General features: G+C 37.5%; 1 protein-coding gene across 1 annotated transcript in view; it reads left to right on the top strand.

Moving 5' to 3' along the window:
- LOC104155770 (roundabout homolog 2-like) overlaps positions 1-22,809 on the top strand; it is a 123,481-nt gene that overhangs the window by 13,631 nt on the left and 87,041 nt on the right. The window contains exons 4-7 of the mRNA XM_009702043.1: positions 7,134-7,258; positions 11,811-11,982; positions 18,334-18,539; positions 22,585-22,666. Of these exons, the coding sequence (XP_009700345.1) occupies positions 7,134-7,258; positions 11,811-11,982; positions 18,334-18,539; positions 22,585-22,666 (585 nt within the window). The remainder of the gene's footprint in view (positions 1-7,133; positions 7,259-11,810; positions 11,983-18,333; positions 18,540-22,584; positions 22,667-22,809) is intronic.

Genomic DNA, 22,809 nt, shown 5'->3' with positions numbered 1-22,809 from the left:
CTGTGCTAACATGATACTCATGACAGAAGAAAAGGAAAGTCATTTCCCAGGCAACTCAGTCGTAACTAGTGTGCTAAAAAGTTACTTCCTTCCCTGTCTGTGAACACACCTAATCATTGGAGCACACTATAAGATTGAGAGGTCTTTTCACTTTAAAGAAAATGACCATCCTTAACTTCCATTAGTTTATCCCTGATAAGCAATATCTGCATTAGTAATAGACCTAAGCTGTCATCTTCTCAGACTTCTGTAATGGCTCCTGTGTCAGAGGCTACACCCTTGATTTATCATTAGTCGTAGCTAATAGTGCACTAATAACTTTGTGTCCTAAGAACCACACATCACTTTCAGTACCCATTAAGAAGATCTGAACTTCTGAGGAAAGAACTGCTGACTCAGCCCAGGTTTCTAGTGTTTGAGACTGGATATATTTTCTGTTTTCCTCTATTTACTCCATCAGCAGCAGTAGCCTTGCAAAGCATCTTTCAAAACTCCTAGACTTTCATATCTGCACTTTTTGGCAGCTCATGCCCTGCAAAGGGCAAATGTTACAGCAAGGTGTTGTATACTGTAGGGTCTTAAAGTTTTCTTTTACATTTGTATCATGAAAGCATCCAAAAGTCCAGTATCTACCAGACCTTCTAGACAAATTTAACCAGTGACACACAAAGGTGGGGTATCATTATTTTCTTTCAAGAATTACTGTACTGCCTTCAACCATCATCTAAGCCAGTATCTGGAACCAGCAAAGCAACCCTACAAATAAGTAGTCCTACTCCATAGATGATGTCAAGGGTTACCTCCTTTTTCAAAATACGTAGTACTCTCTGGGGGCTTCTGCTATCCCCCATGTAAATGTCTTAGAGACAAGTCTTTATCTGTGTTTGGTAAGACTGAAACTGAGTTTGAGCTCTTAAAATATCAACACGTATCGAAGACCAACTGAAGTGGCCACATGAATATTGGCACTGCAGTAAGGGTTTGAGAAGAGCTTTGAGAAACCCAGTTTCAAGTCTTTGAGGGCTTTGCAAAAGACGACTGTGGTGTTGATGGGGTTCCAGAAGTCAGAAGACAATTTGGGGAAGTTGCCATTATCTTATCACCCTAACTGACTCTTACTTCCAGGCAGAGCTACTGAGCATCATACTAGGTGTAACTTTGATTGTTTAAAGGATTATTATGAAATTAATTTATTGTTGCAGATGTACAATGCTGAAAAAGACTGTAGATAGGAATATGAGGTTGGTCTGCTGTCTCTTCTCTGCTGGAAGCAGAACGGAGTCTTACAGAATCTCAGTGCTTTACCAGCCAGTGTGTTTCTACTTGTTCCTCAAAGCTTTTTCCCCTATCAGTGAGCATTATCTGAGTTTTGCTTAGAACATTTCCAAGTCAGCATCTTTCCCCTTGCCCTCTTTGAACCAATCACAGAAATAAGTTTATGGATAATAAACAATTCCAGTTTAAAATGAAGCACTCATCTTTATCACTTTAGCTTGCCTAAGTAATCTTCACGATGGATTTCATTTGCAGTTCACTATCAGCTGAAATTAGTTTTAATTAAAGGTTGTCAAATCTGTAATTTAAGCCCTTTAAAATTTGTTGCTGTCACTCTTTTCCTGTAATATATTATTTTTTTCAATGGGTCTGATCTAAAGACCACATAAGCCAATAGGAGAATTTCTACCAACTTCAGTGAGCTTTGAATAAAACCTCATATGCCATGGTATATGAGGATATTTTATCTAAGTACATGTAATTAAAAGATTACTAAAGTTTTCATTATCTGAAAATTGTTTGGATTGTGTAAAATGAGTTTGGTCTCACAGTGGCTGCCTTAGGTAATTGAAGACATTTAGAAAAAACCCAAATAACAACAACAAAAATCCCACTGATATTAGTTGCTGTGGTTACAATTCCATTTCTTGGAATTGCTTGTGGTAGCAAAACTGGACTAAAACTTGCTACAATATCTACTTTTAATCAAAATCACAGCAATATGATGTATGAACCCCAGGGCACCTGGGCTGAGGAAGGTGCTGTAAGCAGGTCATGACAATAACATTTCCTTAGGATCATTGAATTCAATGTGAACCACAAATCACAAGATCAGCTTAGAAAAATGTGTTACTGGAGGAAGATGTTGCTAGTACTTGATATGGTATCAGTGTACTTTTTGCTATAAATTCACATTTTTCTTAGGTAATTTTCCCCTCCCCTTCTGAATCTTCTGCCACATTTCTTACCAGGTGACCAGAGTTCACCTACGAGAGATGAACTCACTGTTTCAGTCGAGCTACTCTACATCAGCAGCTTTATTAGCTCCCAGTTACCGAGCATAACCTTTCGTATTCAGTAACCTAGGATAACCTTTAGTATTCAGTAACACTACTGGGAAAGAAATGAATGCAATCCATCCCATCAGATTAGAGATTCTGCTAACTATTAAGATTGGAGAAGAGTTGAGAAATCCCTTTGAAATAATTTACAGTATTTATTTCTCCCTTTTTTTCCCCTAAAGCTCTTTAACACTTGATCAGAGGCTACCTTCATATACATTTATTAATAGAATAAAGGATCCATTCAGTCATGCATAAAATGACATCTAGAAAGAGTGCAACAGAATGCACTCTTCCCATTTTGAACAACATAACTCATGCTCACCACTGCTCACGCTTTTCTATTTCCATTTTAATTCTTGCAGTAGAATACTGTTCTCTGCTGTAAAAACAGTTCTGAACATGATGTGATTAACCTCAGGGTCCCCCCATCCCCTCATCTCAAAGCCCCCTCTTACATGGCCTGTGCTTTCTATTCATGTTCAACCATCTGATTTCCATATCATCCCGCTCAGCCTCACAAGCGGCTATTAGCATAACAGAGCTTTAGTGTGACATTGATTGAAACCAGCGCTTGCTGAATGCAATATCAAAGCATAATTTGCCAGAAATCAAATCTAATTTACTGTGTACTATTTAAATTTCTCAAAAAAAAAAAATAATTCAATAGAAGTATACTAGGTCTGTAGTCTTAATTGTTCTTTTTTCATATTTTTGGTAAGTCCCCTGGAATCCAAGCAATATATTTCCTTTTGAAGCTATTGTCTTTAACTTTCAAATGTCAATTAAGCAAGATTTTTTCCACTCTGTTTATTCCAATCCAGTTAATGTTACATCTGAAACAGTAAAGGGTAATAGTCTGATAGGCACAACACTCGATTTGCAGCTTCGTAACAGTTTTTTCAACAGATTCTTCTAATGACCTTAATGTTTAGCTTGAATTAAGCATTAAAGTACCACATAACTTCAACAGCTGAAGCATGTCAAGCCTGCTGTTATTTCTCAAACTGTACCTTTTAAGAATGTTTCAAAAATTCACCTATTTTGAGAGAAGCAATAATGGCTTGAATTAGGTTTTGTCCAACGTTCCACTGAAGCTGGACTCTGAGCAAGTCATGATCTCAGTTAACCTTTCTGCAAAATGGGAGTAATAATATTTATCTATCTTTATAAACAGCATTTATGTATGAAGATAATGAGCTCTCTTTTAGGAAAATTGAAGAGTCCAAGTGCTTATTCTGCCAAGGAAACCTTGCTGTTTCTGAGCAGGGTCATGTTGCATTTTCTGGGGATAATGGCAGTCTTACTGCTTTGGTAGTTATACTTGACCAAAAATTACTCCTGCAATTATTAACTGTTACTTTTGGTTTTCAATTTGCATTGTTCAAATAGAAATTGATAGATAAAACTGATATGAAGAAAACATTGTTTAAATACTGTAAATAATGTAATTTTTATCAGAGGCTGTCTATAAACAGAGCTGTAGCTGAATATGACAACAAACTGGAACAAAATGGGGGTTTCCTTCATTATAGAACCCCATCTTTGGATAAATCAAAAAAACACAAGGTTTTATTTTTCCAAAATGTCGTTTTTCGTGTTCTTTAAAATTATGGTATTAAATAGTTTGGCTGAAGGAGTTGGTCTTGTGCTCTACCTAATGTAGTGACCGGTAAAAGTCAACTCCTTGTGAGCTCATGAGATTAAATTTAAATAAAAGCTCTGATTAATTTATTTATTTTTATAGTGAATTTCCAGTAATTATGGCTGCAGAGAAAAGATATCCTTGCATAACTTGTTTACTGGAGTCTTTAGAAAGTCTAAACTAGTAGCTATGAGGCCACGGATCTTCTGTTCACCTAGTATGGCAAATGCTGGAGAGGACTTGGTGTGTGGCAGGGAGAGAACAGAACAACAGGGTCAGTCCAAGTTATTTAGATTATCTGGACTGAGCTACAGCCTTAATTCTTGCTTCTTTTCCTCGTCTCTTTTTGCAAAAGACAGGATCCTTTTTCTGCTCTTAGGAAAGTGAGAGATGTTCAAAGTTAGGGGTAGGTCAAAAACTAGAATCTAGGACGTTTATCTCTTGTTGTTCCTTGACTACCAGACTACCTTAATTTGGTCCTTGGAAAGTCTGCTACAGCAACGAGTTCAGTTCTGTTACATCTGCACAGAGCTTTGAATTATTGACTTACAGTACAGCCTTGTGTGTGTGAGAATGTTTCAGATGAACCCTTAAACTTACTTACCTTGCATTTATTCAGTTACATGTTTTGAAAGATAGGCTCATGGATATGCCATGCCTCTCTTCCTTCTGTTGAGCTGTCTCAGAGCACTGTCTGCAAAACATACCCCCAGTGCATCAAGCAGGCCTATGGAGTGATCTTGGGCGTTGATCATGCTTAGGTATGATCTATGGGTTGGTCTCCTGACACCAAGTTTTTAGTGTCATGATAGAAAGATTATGGTCTTGAGGCCAGTCATACAGCATAGACATAGGACTCATGCATAGTTCCTGTCAAATGCAGATATAACACCTGAAGAGGTTACAGGTCTTCTGGTCTCTGCTCTGCCTGAGGTTGCTATTGATTCTATATTAATATCCTGGGCAATAAACTTCTAAGGCTGAGCAGCAAACACTGGACTAACTCAGTGATCTTTATTAAGTGGGCAGTCAGAACTGTAAAGATACCTTACTATAAGATAGGCCTATAGGAATGGAGGTTTCTAATTCACAACTTTTAAAGGTCTTTCTCTCTTTTCCTTCCCATATGACTAAATGAGGAAACACGTGTGCTGGTTACCATATTTCTGTTTTCTGACACCTGTAGGGATTGAATACAGGTATAACAGGTATAATAGGTAAAACAAAGTGAGGGAAAAACATGTAACTTGCTGCAGTCCAGCACTTCAGGAATAGTACGGCATGAGTTCAGATCCTAAAGTATGTGTAGCAAGACCTATGCTCTTATAGAAACCTCAAAACATATGGAAATAAACGGACAGCAGCAGGGCACCTAGCCCTTAGTCTCTGCCTGTTCAGAAGATTAACACCTGCTGAGGCCCTGGGGAAGAGGTGGACACTTCTCGAGAGAGAGAGGCCAAAACCTGCGTTTAGGAGTGTGAGGCAGAAGGAAGACTCCTCGTGTTGTCCTCACCCTCTGCCTTCTAAATTGATGGTGATTCATGTTTATTAAATGCTTTACAGTTCTTGTTTTAAGAGTGCATTTTACCAACGCTATTCAACTGGTGCTCTTTAGACTCCTGCTGACCTGTAAAGCCTTGGGAAGTACCTCATGAGGTAACTGCAAAGTGTATTTCAAAAATATCAGATCTGCATACATTTCTATGCAGTTAGCAGATTTGCGTCTGTGCTGTCAGCAGGTGTAATCGGAAGCTGGGCCTTGATTGCTCTTCGTGCCTAATTAAATAGTTTGTAATTATAATGGTGAAAATATGGTTTTCTAAAACACTTAAATTCTGTTTACCTAAAAGCTTAGTGTTCCTAAACCATCCCTCTCCACAACCACCAAACCAATAGTGGAACAGAAGTAAAGGAATGTGGTGGTTTTTGAGGTTTTTTTGTACTGTTTTGTCCCCTTCTTCAGCCTGCCCTAGAAGTTAGCTAGTCTTTTGATGAGAGTATTGGGAGATACTACTTACATTTTTAAGGTATGCCAAATAGTATAAATCCCGTTCCAGTGAATTCCAGTGTTGAACCAAGACTGAAGGGTTTGCGTGTCATGTATAGAAAAGTCATTTGCTTTATCACACTATGCTCAATATAATTCCTGATGTCAAGTTTTTTCTCTCAAATCTTCCAACACTGCTTCTTCCCGACTTTCCTTCTGCACATTAACACCTTGTCTCTCCCTTCTTGTTCCCACCAAGCATTGACTCTCTGTTCTCCATCAAGTACCCCCAGATAAGTCAAACTATACCTCTCTGTATCACTGTTCACTTCAGACTGTGCTTCCTGGTCCCCTATGTCTGAACGCTGTTAATGCCATCTACTTGAAAACACAGCCGGTCCTGGTTCTTCCTTCTTGTTTTGACTCCACTTTCTCCTTTTTTCTTTTCCTTGTCTTTTCCTGATCTCCATGAATACCTATTCCTTCTTACTCACTGCTCACTGCTGCCCACTAACTCTTCAAGTCTTGCTTCTTTCTTGTCTTTTCGCAAGCTGAAATCTGGATCTCTCAAGTTTGTGTTGTTTTAGCAACTATTCTTTTAACTACCCCTAAAAGCAGTGACGGAGCTCTTGAACTTCTGCCCTTCTGCTGTCATCCAGACCCTTCTCTCCTTTCTCAATCATTTTTAAAAGTCTAGAGGGGCAGAATGAAAAAGGCAGTCTCTAGATCCTAATTCATACCTTGCAATAAGTGATAGCTCTAGCACAACAAGCTCTGGGAGGCGTAGAGGCTATGAGAGTGCTGATATCTGCCCAGACAAAAGGTAGAATACATTCAGAGCCGGCATCATAAACACCTGACTGCTGCTCCTTAGCATCTATTGTCATCAGAATTTACTCTAGCATGTATGGTTGTAATGTTTCTTTCCTTTTATTTATTTTTTTTTTAACAACCGGGGGATATGACATACTGATATTGCTGCTCTTTTTGTTGCTGCTGTTGTTTTTGTTTATATATGAGTTCTGTCTATACTAATTAATGTTTCTGGTGTTATGTCCTCTGGCATAAAATAAATCTCCATGATGTTGTCTCTTTCCTTCAATATTCCTCATCTCCGTCTTGCAAAATATCCTAAATTTACACGATGGTTTTTCTTACATTGTAGCTCCCCCACAGTTTGTGGTGAGACCACGAGACCAGATTGTAGCCCAGGGTCGAACAGTGACTTTTCCTTGTGAAACTAAAGGAAATCCCCAGCCAGCTGTTTTCTGGCAAAAAGAAGGAAGCCAGGTAAGTTATAAGCACACTATAAGTCTTTCAAGCCTTTCTAAATAGTTATAGTATTAAATTTTAAAGAAAATTATTTACATTGCCTTTCACAGATTCTTTTAATCTTTCACAGCAGTTTGTCTTTTAAACTATCACTATTCTCTACTGACATTTTTGTTGCTATTTTTTTAAAATATTAATATTGTGAAGGACTCAAAGGCCATTTAAGTTGGTGAAACTTGTGCTAGGTGCTGTATAAATGTATAGAAAGCAACAGTATGTATCTGAAAAACTTTTCATTCTGAAGCCCCCAACAAACAGGTGGGTGAGACAAACAAAGTAGATAAAAAAGGTCTGACAATTTTTAACTAATCAGAGTCAGTAATTACAGTTCATAACCTGTCTAGACATGATCAAGCAGATATATATCTAGCAAGCTGATTTGCATTGGCATATTCTCATAGTGCATACAGATATAGGTTTTGAACACGCAGGTGCTTTCTTCAATAAAATTGTCTCAGGAAATTTCCTAATCTGGTTTTGGAAATATTTCCCTGATCCTTACTGTCATTTTTTGAAAGCAAAATTTCTGATGTAGCAATCAATGTTGCCATCAGCCAATTCTAACTTCTATAGCTTAATATTTGAATGTCATGCCATATCTTTTTTTTACTGCTGTTGCTGTATTGGCACGATGTTACAGCAGAATTCAGGCCTTCTCACTTTCAACATGCACTTCATGTTAGTATGTTAAATTGGAACATGGTAAACTATGTGCCACGTTCTCTTTTGCACCTGAGAAAAGATTAAAATAGGCAAATGGATGCCCAAGGACAGTGCCTTCTGCAGCTGCCTGACGAAGCCTGTCATGGCTATGTCTGTCTATGTATCTATACTATGTAGCCTTCTCCATTGGCTCAATTAGTCTTTTCAGAGCCCTGTGCTACTTTTTCCCATACGGCGATACGTGAGTTAACTCAAGTATGCACACTGCTGTGTGGTGCAGATGTACCTTTTGTCTAATCTGGAGGCATTTTGTGTACCAGCTCAGTTAAAAAGTGAGTTAAGAACTGAACCGCAGGTCTCCTGCTCTGCCCCACCAGCTTCTGCTTCACCTTCTCACAAGGTCGGATAACAGGTCCAGAATGACAGGACCAAGGCTGACAGCATTTTGTGCTCTGTTCCTTTTGTGGTTTACAAAGATACACCACTATTACTTTATGAGTGTAAGTGTGTATAAGTGTAAGCTTAATCTTCAGTGTGTTTCTTTCAGTGTAGTATTTGGGGAACTTTAGATCTAGCCTCCATGGATCACATCCTAGAAAAACACAGTATTGTGAGTCGCACTAAGGCAAAAATTGTTCCGAGGGGAAAGTGGAATAGCATATTGAAATTAAAGTAGGAAGTACTGATGTGCTAGCAAACATTTCAAAACCCTTCCTTGTAGAGCATTTTAATAACATGGTAATGTTTATGTAAAGTGAGCTTATAGTGTCACACTTGAATCTAATAAAGTGGACATCCATCACGCTGTAATAAAGAGAAGAGCTTCTAATTAAAGTAGGACATCATTTGCAGGATTAAAGTCATTTAGCGTAATTGAAAAGTGTTAACACTCTATTTTATCCTCTTCCGTTGGTATCACTTCAAGGGTAAAAACATTTTAAGGTGAAAATGCATCTTGTATCTTTAATTGAATGTTATTACCCACTGATTGTACCATGTTGAAGCTGTTTAATTACAAACCTGGAAAATTAATTACCATATTGAGAACCAGATCCCTGAGGGTTAGAATGGTCTTTTTTGGCAAATAAATGCAACATAAAAATTGATACCTATATGGTTTATAATCAAACCTTGAAACATACCTCAATGTGATTCACTACACCCTCGTGTTAATCTTAATTGAACATCAGTGAAGTAACACAGGTTACCGTTACTGTCTCAATATACAACTTGCCAGATTTTGCAATGAGATCCCATAGAATAGGTGGGTTTCCACATACTGTATATCAGCATACAAATCTGGACAGTATTTTGGCCAAATTACTTGACTTTTCACCTTTGTGTGCCTGGCTATAACTTATTGCTTAGCTTTACAAGTTTGCTTCTGCTTTTACTTGAGCAACTGTTTTCAGCACCGCTGTTAGTGTTCAGAGTAATGTTATGTAGTCATGTTAGTAATTGTAGGGCATTTTTCATTGTGAATCCATTTCTCGATCCTGTGTTTCTGAGCACAACCAGCTGGAAAGGAGGGGAGCTGTTCCCTCCTGAGTCATTTTTTGTGCCAGCTTGTGCATAAACAGCTGGTCCTTTTCCCCAGAGCCTAACAGCAGCCCGTCAATGAAATGCACCAGGGCAGGGCATGTGTAACCTTTAGACTCTCTGGATTAAATTATTTCTTGAGATAAATTCAGTGGTATTATAGCAGGGATGACTCTAGTACCCCTGTTTGCAACCCAGCATGTCACCGTTGTGCCCAGATGAGCAACCCGACAGCTAATTAAAACCAGTGAAATTGTAAAAACCTTTAAAAAGGGGTTGTACTGTAATTTAGGACAAGTTGTAATTCATAGTTGTCTGGTCATTGAAACTGATGAACTCCTCCTGATGTGTGGAATATTCACTGGGACGTGGTACTTCTCCAAGAACAGACAAGACCATGCTGAAGCTAAAAAGAAGGGTAGCCTTCCCTTTGAGATGCGGTGCTAAAGAGGATTCTGGATCTTTTTCCACTTAAGAATTAGGAGCTTGATCCTTGCACTGTCTTTTACATTGTGTTTCTTTTCACACTTTGCATAAGGAGTGATAGATGGAGTCAAGCTCAGCCATATGAAAATGCTCTATTTTCTCATAAAATTTAATGGAGTTTTCGTAGGTATCTGTGCCAGGCAAAGGTTATCCTGAAAGTTTCAAGGCGATTCAGAAAACAGGGCAATTTTTTGAGACCCACTTAGCCCTGTAGCCTGAAATTGTTTCAGAATTTTCACACATTTTTATTATTGAATCTGATGTTTACTGGGTGCATATTGATTTTTGAGGAAGAATTTGCTGTGAAAAATTTCTTGAACATTGACATTGAAAGGGGATAAGGGGAAAGACTCACCCTAGGGTGACAAGTAGCTTAGCAGGTTAATACAATTATAAGAATACTTGGGAGAGTCGGATCTTATTTAAAGCATATCTCCTTTTATTGCCAAAACCAGAGAGATAAAGGTGTGAGTTTCACTTCAAAGCAGGATTTTTTTGAATCCAAGTTTGTTGCTTGTCAGTTCCAAATCATTTTTTGTAAACCATTAAAGTCTACTGCAGAAGAAGTGAATCTACAGAAAATTCATTTAATACCCTACTCTATACTTTTAGATTTTCTTTTTAGCCCATATAGACAAGCTTAAAAATTAGTAGGGAGTCATCATTAGAAAGCACAGCAGAGCTATACAGAGCTGCAGTAATGACTGAAAGCTTGTTACAGCATGGTAACAGTGCTTTGGGATACTCCTGATACAAACCACTGTATTTTTCATAGAGGCTTGTTGAGTTGACATAAGAGCCAGACTCTATTTTCCTGGAATTACTGTTGTTTAATTACTGTTTAATCTATTCCCCTTTCTGTCTCATTGGGCAATGCTGCTGACCTTTCTGTTAACATTGTCTCCGTTTTCCTGTTCTTTTTTATTCACATCAAGAGCTGTGCCACACGGTGTAACTTTTTCCTTGAAAACACAGCCCTCACCACTAAAACCATTTCAGTCCTTTTCTGTATTATTAATTCATTCAATCCTTCATCATATGCAGTGACTACTACAGCCATTCCGGTTATTCTTATTGACATCTCTCTTTTCTCCAATCCAGCCCACAGGCAAAAGCTAATCTCCCTGTTTTGTGCTAACTGATGCCTTATCCTACATGAAATTATTTTTTCTCTCTGATGATTTCCACATCAGATTTATACACTTTCTCTTCACCCTCAAGGCTCCATGCTGCTTTTCTCCTTTGGTATATCTCAGTTTTAATTTCCTTTTATTTCTCCTTTAAGCTCTCGTGCTTTGCCAGCTTCTCCTACTTTATGACCCGTTTGTATCTTCCTCCCAGGTTTCCTTCTGTGCCACGCTCTTACTTTCTCCTTTGCCCAGAACATATTCACAGCCAAACAAATGCTATGCAACCTCATCTCCAGGATTCAATTCTTTCTGCTAGTTTTCTAATGTTTACTGCAGTATTGCGTCCTCCTGGTTTGGTAGCCAACTAAGTATATTATTACAATTACATTCAGAATGAAGTTGAATGTGTCACAAATACAAATCACTCCAGTGTGATTGTTGGAGAGTTTCTCCCTGCCTAACCCTCAGCCAGAACACACCACTGTGTGCTGTCAAAGGACTGTTTCTAATTTAAACTGCAAGTTGCCCAAGGCAGGGAAAGCTAGCTCTCTGTGTTCATAAAGTCATAACCACACATACTTTTTCTTCTAGTTTCTATATAGTACTTTTAAGGAAAACCCATCATCTCTCTAGCTGAGGGAAAAGTAGTGCTTTTGTGTTTTGAATTGATGTGAGATGAATTGTCTTTGCAGAATCTACTCTTCCCAAACCAGCCTCTCCAACCCAACAGCAGGTATTCAGTGTCACCAACCGGAGACCTCACTATTACCAACATTCAGCGGTCTGATGCAGGCTACTACATTTGTCAAGCACTGACGGTTGCTGGAAGCATTTTAGCAAAGGCTCAGCTGGAGGTTACTGATGGTAAGCTATAGAAATTCCTATTGTTTTTTCCTGTCAAAGTATTTTAAAAGCAGTGTAAGTAAAGGCGTGTGAGATCACATAATTCATACAAGTAAATGGACGAATTTCTACAGAAAACACAATGAAAAAGGGTCTCTGTGCAATTCTCTGTGGTATCAAAGAGGCGTTGGAGTCTAGTTCGCCTTTTTGCTTGCTTTCTGGAGGTTCCTTAACAATGCATGCAAGGGACAAATCAACTTAGAATAGAGTTGGTGAGAAAGGAAGCTGCTCAGTTCACTAGAGCTAAGATAGGACTGCAAAAAAACATTGTGAAGAATGAATAGGTTTGTGATTAAAGCAATGGATTGGGGTGCAGAAAAATTAGGCTCAATTCCCACCAGTCTTCAGTATTATCTTAGGAAGCTGCTTTGGGGATGTGTCCTTAGCTCAATTAAATCAACACAGTTGCCTTGAACTTCCTGGAGTACTGTTGGTTTAGAAAACCTACGACATGTAGCCCTTTAGTTCCTCTGTGAATAAGGCACCTACCTCATAGCTATGTTCTAAGAATTTCTCAGTACACTTAAGTGTAAAAAGAACCATGGAAATCGCGTAGATAGAGGAGAGTTTTCAGGAAAGGAAAAGCACTACATGATCTGTCTCGATGCTTTCCATTTCAAAATTTTGGGTTTGAAATTTATCCTGCGTAGAAGTTTACTTTACTCCATCTACAAACATGAATCCTTTTCATATGTCAGGAATCCTGTTGATATCCCTCTTCAACCCATTGTGGATAGAAGGCAGTTTGCATCCTTTAACATTAGTGAAGAAAACAAGAGAATCCCTCTTATACTAGAAGATTGTGGCATTCCCCAGCATCATTATTCCTTACCTTAACTGACTCATTAAATATCTCCTGACAGACTTTGATGAATTTTTGCCATTAAAACTGTTGTTATATGCAGAGGTCTACTTTTACTGTTCCCTTAGAGACCTGCCTGCACCATGAAAGTTTGAAAAGATGTCTAATTCTGAATAATCTGGCTTTTCACAAGAGCATATTCATCACAAGTGACAGGTAGAGAGGTTCAGGCTCGTGTTATAAAGGTTTGAGCATTAATTTGATGCCTTTTCTTTGTTTTCCAAAAGCTGTCTGTATTTTTATGACAAGGGGAGATAATTTCTGCCTTATCCTTGCATCCTTACAAGCATTCTTTACATTGCTTTTCTGTAAAGTAGTTTCTGGAGACTAAGGGCTAACCTTCGTTCTGCAATCTCTTTAAGTCCTTTCTCTCATGGTCTATGACAAAATGATGCATTTTCATTCAATTCAAATTTAAATGTAGATTAAAAGGTCATTTAAAATTAATGGAAAGGCAGTATTTTTTAATATCTGTCCATAGTGCTGCCTGATTCAGTGCCATGACTGTGATTGGAATAAATAGAACATAGAAACATTGGCTAAGAGGACATTGAGCTGTTAATGGTTGCACCTGCTGATGCTGTACAGATTTACTGCAACAGGGGCTGAGTGGATCAAATCAGGTTCAAGGATATTAGTGATGAGAAATTCTTCCTTTTGACAGACAAGGCCTGTGGTCCATCTTTGTCTATTTCTTGGGGGAGGCGGGGGTGAATAATAAATCCTAATTGACCTCTTTGGAATTTTCGTTAGTTTATCTAACAAGTCAACGGAAAGCTTACAAAAGTGTTCCTGCTAAAATGCAAACTCATCTACAATTAATTCTGATTAAAGGCGGTGTGCATTCCACATTGCTAGAGAAAGCATTAGCTTGGTGGCTCTGCTGTTCAAGGAGTACAAGACCTGCGTTCTTCAAATGCTTTCCAGAACTCACTGTCAGCATGATCATTATGAAATAATACAAGGTTACTTTATAGAAATACCATTTCATCCTTGAGTCAAAGGACAGGTGAGGTCAGAAGAAAAGTGCCAAAACAATATTGTGGAACTGAGATTATATAAACAAATGTACCATTAGATCATGGATATTTTTTTAATTGCTTTCAGTTAGGAAGTTAACCATAAATGTCTAAATAATCTGTTTTGGTTGATGCTGAGCAGAAGTTATGGAAGCTAATGACTTTTATCAGTGGGGAAATCTAATTTAATGGTTTTAAAAAATATAATGAAAGATAAACACTGTGCATGCTAGCTATATACTTAAGCATTAGTGTTCTAGTTTTTGGCTGGTGATTTCAGTTTTACTTCGTAGCCCAGAATTTTTCTGTTTGGTTAATGATTTAATAATAGTGGCGAGCCATCTTTTTCATTTTGAACACATTTTTGTTTGATCCAGAGTAATTTAGATCCAATTGAAGTTCCAATACAGAATGAAAACATATGTCATGTGCAGAAAAACAAGTGCTTAATTATACCATATATAGCAGTGTTTCAGTTGTTACATTTTTGCACTTAGAAGTCTTTACTGGAAATATTTTTAACTCAAGTGTTCACATGAGAAGAGATTGCTAGCTGTGATGAAATGTGCTGAGTTGAGTGATAATTTTGCTGATTATGGACTGTGGTAACAGCCTTCAGTGTATTTGAAATTCAAATCTTGTATTTTCTTGAAAGGCTATCATATAATCCACTGTCTAATGCACATCTGGAAAAGCAAAATAATTTTAAAAATTGAGACAATCTTAGCAATCCTTTCAAACTCAAGAAATGAATATGCAGCTCACAGTCTTAAAATGACAGATCATGCAAATAAATCAAATGCTTCCGTCTAACTATATCTATGCTCAAGATAAAAAGAATAGTTTACAATTAGTAATTTGTTCTGTAAATGCACATGCTCGTGCATCAGGCACAGAATATTTTGGAGATGTTCTCAATTTCCCCTTACCTAGTAATTATTAATGTTTACTAATAAAAACTTTGACCACCGCATACTCAACTGTAGGAACAGCCTACTTTGCCTAGTTTACCCAGCAGTTGCTGTTTAGGGTGAGTATTGGGATGAACAAGCTTAACCTCCTACCATGGATTTTTCTGGCAACATAAGAATAAACTGGTTTAGGATACAAAATTAATTAAAAAGATCATGTTTCTGGGGTTTTGAATGAAAGCAAAAGGCTGAACTTGTAAGGATAATTCGGAATAGATAAAAAAAAAAAAAAAGGAGGAGATGACAGCATACCTCAACAGCTCCCTGTCCACTGATTTGGAATAGACAAGGCATTTTTCCCAAACTCCTCTGCAATTATTTTACTATAGGTCTATTGAATATTCTGGGATATGTCTTTCTCAAATCCTCCTGGAAGAATTTAATATCACTCACAGTTTACTCATCTGCAAATCTGGCCACCATGGCTCCTATCCCTCATCGAATGTATATTACATGTTTTATAGCAATTGTGAGAGTTTCAAACAGGAGAGATTAAGAACAATTTCACAGCCTCTTGTGAAGCTCTTCTGCAAAACGGACAGGGGAACGATTGGTCTGTGCTTTTCCACCTCTCAGGAGAGCACCCTGCCCTATCATACTAGTGTTCATCCTGAGAATTTAATGACTTGTGTCTGACTTTCCCCATTAATTCACCAGGAAAACTTTGGAAGTGTTGATTTTGGAAGTGCCAACTTAAAGACTTCGTTTTGTCTTTCTCTTATTTTAATTTCCTGTTGCAATTTGACCAAATTTCACCCAAATTTAAACATGATTTCGGTTGATCCAAATTGTATTTGTAGTGAATAAACTGTTCATTAACAAATATAATTGTTCTTTTCTGATGCTCTGCTCAGAATTTAAGCTGCATTTTATCACAAAAGGAATTTGATAATTTTTCATTTAAGGGAATATGTGAATATATGGTTGCTGGCAAACAGTTTCAAAACCATTTATAAAAATTAAAGCAATTTTGAAATGAACTTATCTTTTACTATGCAAATATATTTTAGCCACACAAAATGTTTCTGCGGAATGGATATGAAAGTTTCCTGCTAGGAGAAAACAATGTGAAATTTAAATAAAAAATTAAAATGTTGTAAAAGAAACTAGCAAAACCCCCAGCCTTTTTGTAGATATTTTTCATTATCTCTCTGTTCTTCAGAATGCTTAGGATATATCTTTCTAAATCTCTGAGTTTTGGATTCTTACTAATGAGAAGACCTATGCAGTAGGCATACAAGCACATATACACGTTTTAGAGAAGATTTACAAGTCATAGTTGTGAAGACAATACAGTCGTTCACAGATCAGTGGAAACCCTAAGTGTTCATTTAACCTTTAGCCTTAGTGTCATGGAAACCTGTAGTGGTCTTTCACCCATAACACTCTTGAAAATGAAGATTCCTTCTGGCCAGGAGACTTTCAATTACACTATTGATCAGAGCTATTTAAAGGATTATGAGCTCCTCATTTGGGCTGTAAAAAAACTAATTACATGCCAAAGAACAATATCTGTGATGCAGTAGGTTTTGAAAATACCTACATTGCTACACATACGAAAGGCAATTAGATGCAGGAAATAACTGCGATGGAATAGTTAGCAACTTAATTCTTTTTCCTTCACTTTTAGCTACCTAGAAAACTGGGAAAAACATGAAATCTAAAGGAAAACTTACACAGCTAGGTTTTCATTTGAATATACTTGTGCTGCACGTATGCTGATAGTACGTATGAGCTGAGACCAATTTTTTTTTTCATGAAATGGCTGAACTGTGTAGTCGTAAGGAACCTTAATAAGATAAAAAATTTCAAATCAAGGTGAAAATACATTACTTTTTCTCTTTCCTTGTAATGTGGTGTTTCCTGTACTATGTCTGAGTTCAGTGAGTGATATTTCAGAATTTCCAAAACAGCTTTCACATTCCAGTGTTAATAAATAATCTGTATTAGCTTTCTATTTTCAGTTTCAATTTCAATAAATGCGATGAACTCACACTCCAAGGTGCTACTAATACTAATGATTCTGTCCTTTGTGTGTCTTATTAACAAAAGAACGTAGTCAGTATTTTTGCAACATTACAAAATTCAGAAACAATTATTTTAGGTATAAAATGTACCACTAACATCTCCCTAACATTGTTTATTTATTAAATAGCATAATAAAGTGCTTTCGATCTGTTGAAGGTTCCACAGGTTTGCATCTCCAACAGCTCAAATACAACAGAAACCATATTGCTTCACAGTAATTTATTTTCACTTCATTATTAGAGTCAGGTGTTGTGTATGGACTATAATAAAACAGATTCTGAGCTAGAATAAATGATTCAAACTCAATTGACATCAGTGGAGGCAGGCTAACTTACACTAGTTTAGGAGCTAATCCTGCTTGTTACAGTATTTAATACCAATCATATAATTGTTCAGTTGTTCAAAGATTTAAAACAGCAGCAGTGCGGCAGTTCTGTTATACTGATTCTATGCAGGAGTCATAGCCTTGTTTTATATTCAGATATTTCACAGTCATTTTGTATAAACACATTCTTTAGAAACAAAGAGTTATATTTTGCTGCTTAACAAGGGGCTCAGAGACTAGGTTCAACAGCAGAATTATTTGTGAAAAATTGGTCTTTCAAGAAAAGCAAACATGAGCATTTTACCTCATCTTCAAGGTATCCCACTGGTCATGGAATGAGGTTTATACGCAGCCATGCACTTGCTCACTGGTTACAGAGTCCTTTAAGCAGTATTTCAAGCATGCAAATGTAAATTATTAGGGAAAAAAAATTAAGGGAGTTCATGGCTTTAAAAGGTGCTGAAATGATTTGATAAGTAAGCTGTTAAATGGCTTGATTGAGTTGGAACTTTTCTCCACTGGAAAGAGTCGTACAGTCATTTAGATCACTCAGATTATGAAAATGGTTTGTATTGTTGTTAGCTGTTCTTGCTGATTAAAACTTGCCAGTTAAGCATGAATGGGGGATGTGGCTCGTACCCATGCTAGAATGGCTATAGTGTTTCACTTTGAACTTTAACAAATTTTCTCTTTTGAGCTCTAAATCAGATAAGCAATTAAGCACATTTTAATGTGACATTAAACATGTGCTTTAAGTGCTTTCCTAAATTGGAAGAAATAAGAGACATACCTCAATTCTTTTCTGGATCAAGGTCTTAATTTTCATCCTGTCTTAATGAAATGAGTCTGATGATCTTTGCTAACAGAATTTTATATGCCTAGCTGTTATCTCAGAGTGGTGAAGTAAAATCCTTACAAAAATGCTTTTCCAAATATACCAGTAAATTGTTAATGTGTACCTGTTGGTCTTCCAGAAGTAATGTTTGTAGCCTTATAGAGGCTAACCTAAAGCAATCTGTTAAAATTTTGGTAATGTGTCAAGGAAAGGGCTAACTGCAGCAGAGGACCATTGAAAGTGTGGATGCCAATGTGTGTGTCACTGTTTAGTCTTGACAGATAGACCTCCGCCCATCATCCTGCAGGGCCCGGTCAATCAGACACTGGCAGTGGATGGGACAGCTTTGCTGAAATGCAAGGCAACCGGTGACCCCCTTCCTGTCATCAGTTGGTTAAAAGAAGGATTCACCTTCCTAGGCAGAGACCCTCGAACATCCATACAGGATCAGGGGACGCTTCAGATTAAAACTCTGCGGGTGAGTAGCGATAACAGAGCAAGAGCTACAAGTGGCACATGGCTAGTCTTGAGCTGTTGGTGTGTGCCTCAAGCAACTCTGCTGTCTTGCCGTCTGTCGTCTTCAAAATTAACTCAATTGTCTCTTTTACTATGAAATTCTCACCAAGTCCACATCCTATTTCATTCTTTGACATCGTGTATGGAAGGGAGGTAGGGAAAAACAGAAGAGCCAAACTCACATCAGATATTTGTATTAGAATTCCCTTAAAATGGTATTGATACTTAAAATCTTACGAATGTTGCAAGAAAACACGATTTAGGGATGGAGAGAGATGTGAAAGGACAGGCCTGTATTATATTTTCAGTTGGTCTTACTATGAAGCCATTGGCCTGTTGTCTCTGTTAAAACTTAGAGCAGTTCATTTTCAACACCTGATCATAATTTTCCAAGGAGCTATTGTGCTAGCAAGTGATTCTGGAGTTATCAGGGTTTGACTGTGTGCTTTCTCCATCAGTGCGTCCTGTCAGCCTTGAGCTGGCTGATTTATTCCAATGTTACGCTTGCTGGAGATGTTCTATCAGGCTGCGGATAGGAGAAGACAACTAATACTGGAACATATATACAGTCATATGCAGAGGGATTTCTATTAAAAACTAAATGCCTGTCGTAATATTTACGTTTTGACACATGAGATAATACAATATCTTAAAAGTACAAAGAAATCTTATACTATTCCAAATAGCATAATGTCAGATTTTGTTGATAAACATTGCATCACTAATCTTTGTTTGGGTTTTAATTTTTCCCTGTTCAAAGATAAAAATGCATATTTTTGTGTGTGTGTGTTTGGACAAGCATGTGAATGGAAAAATAGTTAGGTAAATGTAATTATTTGTCCAAGAACTTAAAGGCAATCTCAGAAGCCATTTAATTTCATCAGCAGAAATTTCTGCACTTAGCTTTGCCATCCAAAAAAATGTCAATAAACATAGCTACCAAGGACAAGACATAAAGAGCAGTTTTGTTTTCTGATACCATCTCGTCAGTGACTGTAGATGAATTGTTAACTTCCTTGGAACAAAATGGGATTTATTAAAAAATTTATGCTAGCTTTCTTTGAGTAAACAATTTATCCTTCCTCCCTGGGCTGAAGGCAGGTTTAGGCCATGAAGGTTAATGCATTTTTCCTGTAGAGCTGGATTAAAGAGTGCGCTTGAATAGTCAAGATTCCCCAGTAGTGTTAGAAAGCAGCAATTAAAGGTGGAAGCTTAGTGATTTCAAACAAACTTTCAGGCATTGATGATGGGCTTCTGTGGAGTGTCCATGAGGCAGAAGCTCCTGGGATACCTGTCTGCATGCAGCTATGCAAACAATGAAATTGGTTCTGAATCGTGCCAGCGCATTAATCTTGCTGTTAGAGGCACAAGGTCTGTAAACGAAAGGAAAAAAAATTGCTTGCAAGGGGAGAAGAAAACAGTATTAGTAGTGAGTGTGGTTTTGAAAGGCATGAAGCCTTTATTGATCCTTAAGTGGCTCATTCACTAGTAACCAATTTTCCTTAAAGGCTCAGAAAGACATTTTTTTATAAACCCCTCGATTGCAGTAATGTGCACTGTTTGACTGAGAGTTAAGAACAAAAACCTCACACCATAAAAGCCAGATTTCTCCGGTACCTTGCAATTTTTATGAATTAAATACAGATTTAAATCTAGAATGTTTAACTTTTCTCTCAGGTCTACCTGAGCAAAGACTAGCAACGCTTCCTAAGCAAAAAATGGCCACGAAATATGTCCAAGTACACTTACATACCCAGGTTCAAAACAAATTAATATTTATCACCCACGTGTGCTCAGCCTTCTCCTCCCCTCACAAGTAATAATCACTATTGCAATCATAAAAGATTTCAAGATATGGATAAAGATGGGCCACTATTATTTGAACGTTTGAGACCATCCTCTTCTGCTATGTAACACTCTTACTGTGTGTAAATCAAATTATTCCAGAGTCTGCAGCAGTCACTGTGAACCATGGACCACAGTCATAAACATGAACCTAGAGATTTTTCCGATGAGCCAATCTTCCCAGTGGCTCTGAAGGAGACAACTGAAAACTCACATACATCACTCACTTCCTACCCTTTCAGACAGGTCAACACTGATGGAAAACTCCCTTCTGCTCCGTAGAAGTGTACCACATCAGATTTAGACACCTGCATTAACTAAGGAAGAAAACTGTTTATTTTACTGAATAGCAAAGATTTTCCATTCACCTCCCCTATTGTTTTTTCCGTAGCACGAAAAAGTATAAATAATTGAATTATCAATACACTATGTCTGTATCTAATCCTTCCACAGTCTGGAAGTTAAGATAATTCACCATAACTTGCAAGAGGCAGCGTATCTCCAGCTTGCTTTATACATTGAGTTTACCTTCTGCAAGTTACTCTATTGTGTATACCACATACTTCATCGAGTATGCCATACACCATCTGTCATGGTAGTACACAAATGAAGTTGAGAACCATAGCCTTGAGAAATATTCTCCATTATCACATAATGAAGAATTATGTATCTAATAAAAACTCAGAAGAAGCAAAATAAAACACTGCTTCAGAATGCTATAAGGCTCTCTCCTCCGGAAAATCTGTCTCCTCTCAAGAGTCTTTCTCATTTCATTATCCATACCTCTATATTTTGAGTCTCTGAGCCATTGTCAGAGGGTTTTAATTATTACTTGTACTTAATGGAAAAAAACACCTCCTAAAATGGAAGTTATGCTCACTCAATTGAACTGGCATTAGTCTGTTGCTTCCTGCCCCTAAGAATGGTACACTGCAGTCCCAGTGTATCTGAAGAAAATACCAACAAAATTCAAACATGACAAAGATAAAAATCAATTAAATTATATATCAACAAGTAATCTAAAGAGTATCTCACTTATTTGCCTTAACATTCTTCTTGAAGAGTGAGGTATAAGCACGTTTGCTATAGTGCCAATCTGCATTTAGCAGAAAACCCATTACAATTCCTTAAAGTCCAATAAAGCTTCTTGGATGGAGTCCTATTTCCGTCAAGTCATCTGATGGTGAATATAATTCTTCTCCTTTATCACTAGAGTCAGCACTCTCCCTCTTCTGCTTCCATCTCCAGATTACCATGCTTTGTACATCGTGGTAAGAGGGCCCTTCTGTATATTTTGTGCTTTGTAAAGTTACCATTTTCCATCCATATCTGTAGTCTTCACTAGTTCCCGTCTCAGAAATCTTTACTTGAAATTTAAGTAAGGAATAGCAAAACACTTGGCAAATCTTCCAATTTATACAGCAATGAGGTTAATATTGACAATATAATTCTAACCGTTTCCCCAAATAAATTTGAAATATATGAACTGACAAGGGAATCACAACAGTTTTATACAAGTGCGGGGGTTTTTTTGCTACCAAAGTGCCTTGCAAGCCTGAAATAAAATCCTGGGTGAAAGAGAAGAAAGGTAAGCATAGTACAGGGTCTGATCTAATTTTGCCATTTGAAAGTTACTTGGAGGACTGTCTGTGTAGAGAGAACCACTGTTAAGTCTCAGCAACAGTATTTGTATGTGTGGTGACCTGTAGGGAATTTTTCTGTCATAAGAATCTAAGATGATGTAACAGCCTTCCTGGCACTGGAAACTGTATCTGTGGGTCATCACGGGATAATGAATGGTGAGATTTTATCCTCTAAGAAGTTAATTGTTGTTATATTGTTACCTGATTTCACCTGCATTTGTGACAAAGATTGACACTGTCTAAAACATCCACTCTGTAGCACTTATGTGCTGTACTGGTACCATTAAGAATATGAAAATTAGAATTAGAAAAGTATTAGAAGGAAGTAATCTTATAGTTCTCTATAGTAAGCCACCATTAAATGATTGTTTGAAAATGTCTGGTGCCCTCTAGTTTGGTGTAAAATACAGGCTAAGTCCTTCTTACCGAGAAACATTTAGAAAAAGAAAATTAGAGTAAACTCGGTCAGTTGATTCTAAAAGGTTGTTAAAACTGCCTTTAACTGTTCTTTATGTCTAGCTGTCCGATACTGGGACTTACACTTGCGTTGCTACAAGCTCCAGTGGGGAGACATCTTGGAGTGCTGTGCTGGAGGTGACAGGTAAGCAATGTCTAGGGGCTGTTCTTCAGTTGGCACAAAATGAAAGTGTCAACTGTATTAGAGCAGTCTGAGTCAATTAAGCCATTCTAGGAATTCTGGGGTGAGATGGAGAAGTTTTAGGTGGGAAGGCTGGGTTCCTTCAC

Source organism: Cariama cristata, unplaced genomic scaffold, assembly GCF_000690535.1.
Source record: "Cariama cristata isolate BGI_N322 unplaced genomic scaffold, ASM69053v1 scaffold11536, whole genome shotgun sequence".
Taxonomy (NCBI): Eukaryota; Metazoa; Chordata; class Aves; order Cariamiformes; family Cariamidae; genus Cariama; species Cariama cristata.
The sequence above is the reverse complement of the archived record's forward strand: the minus strand, read 5'-3'. Positions and strand labels throughout refer to the sequence as shown.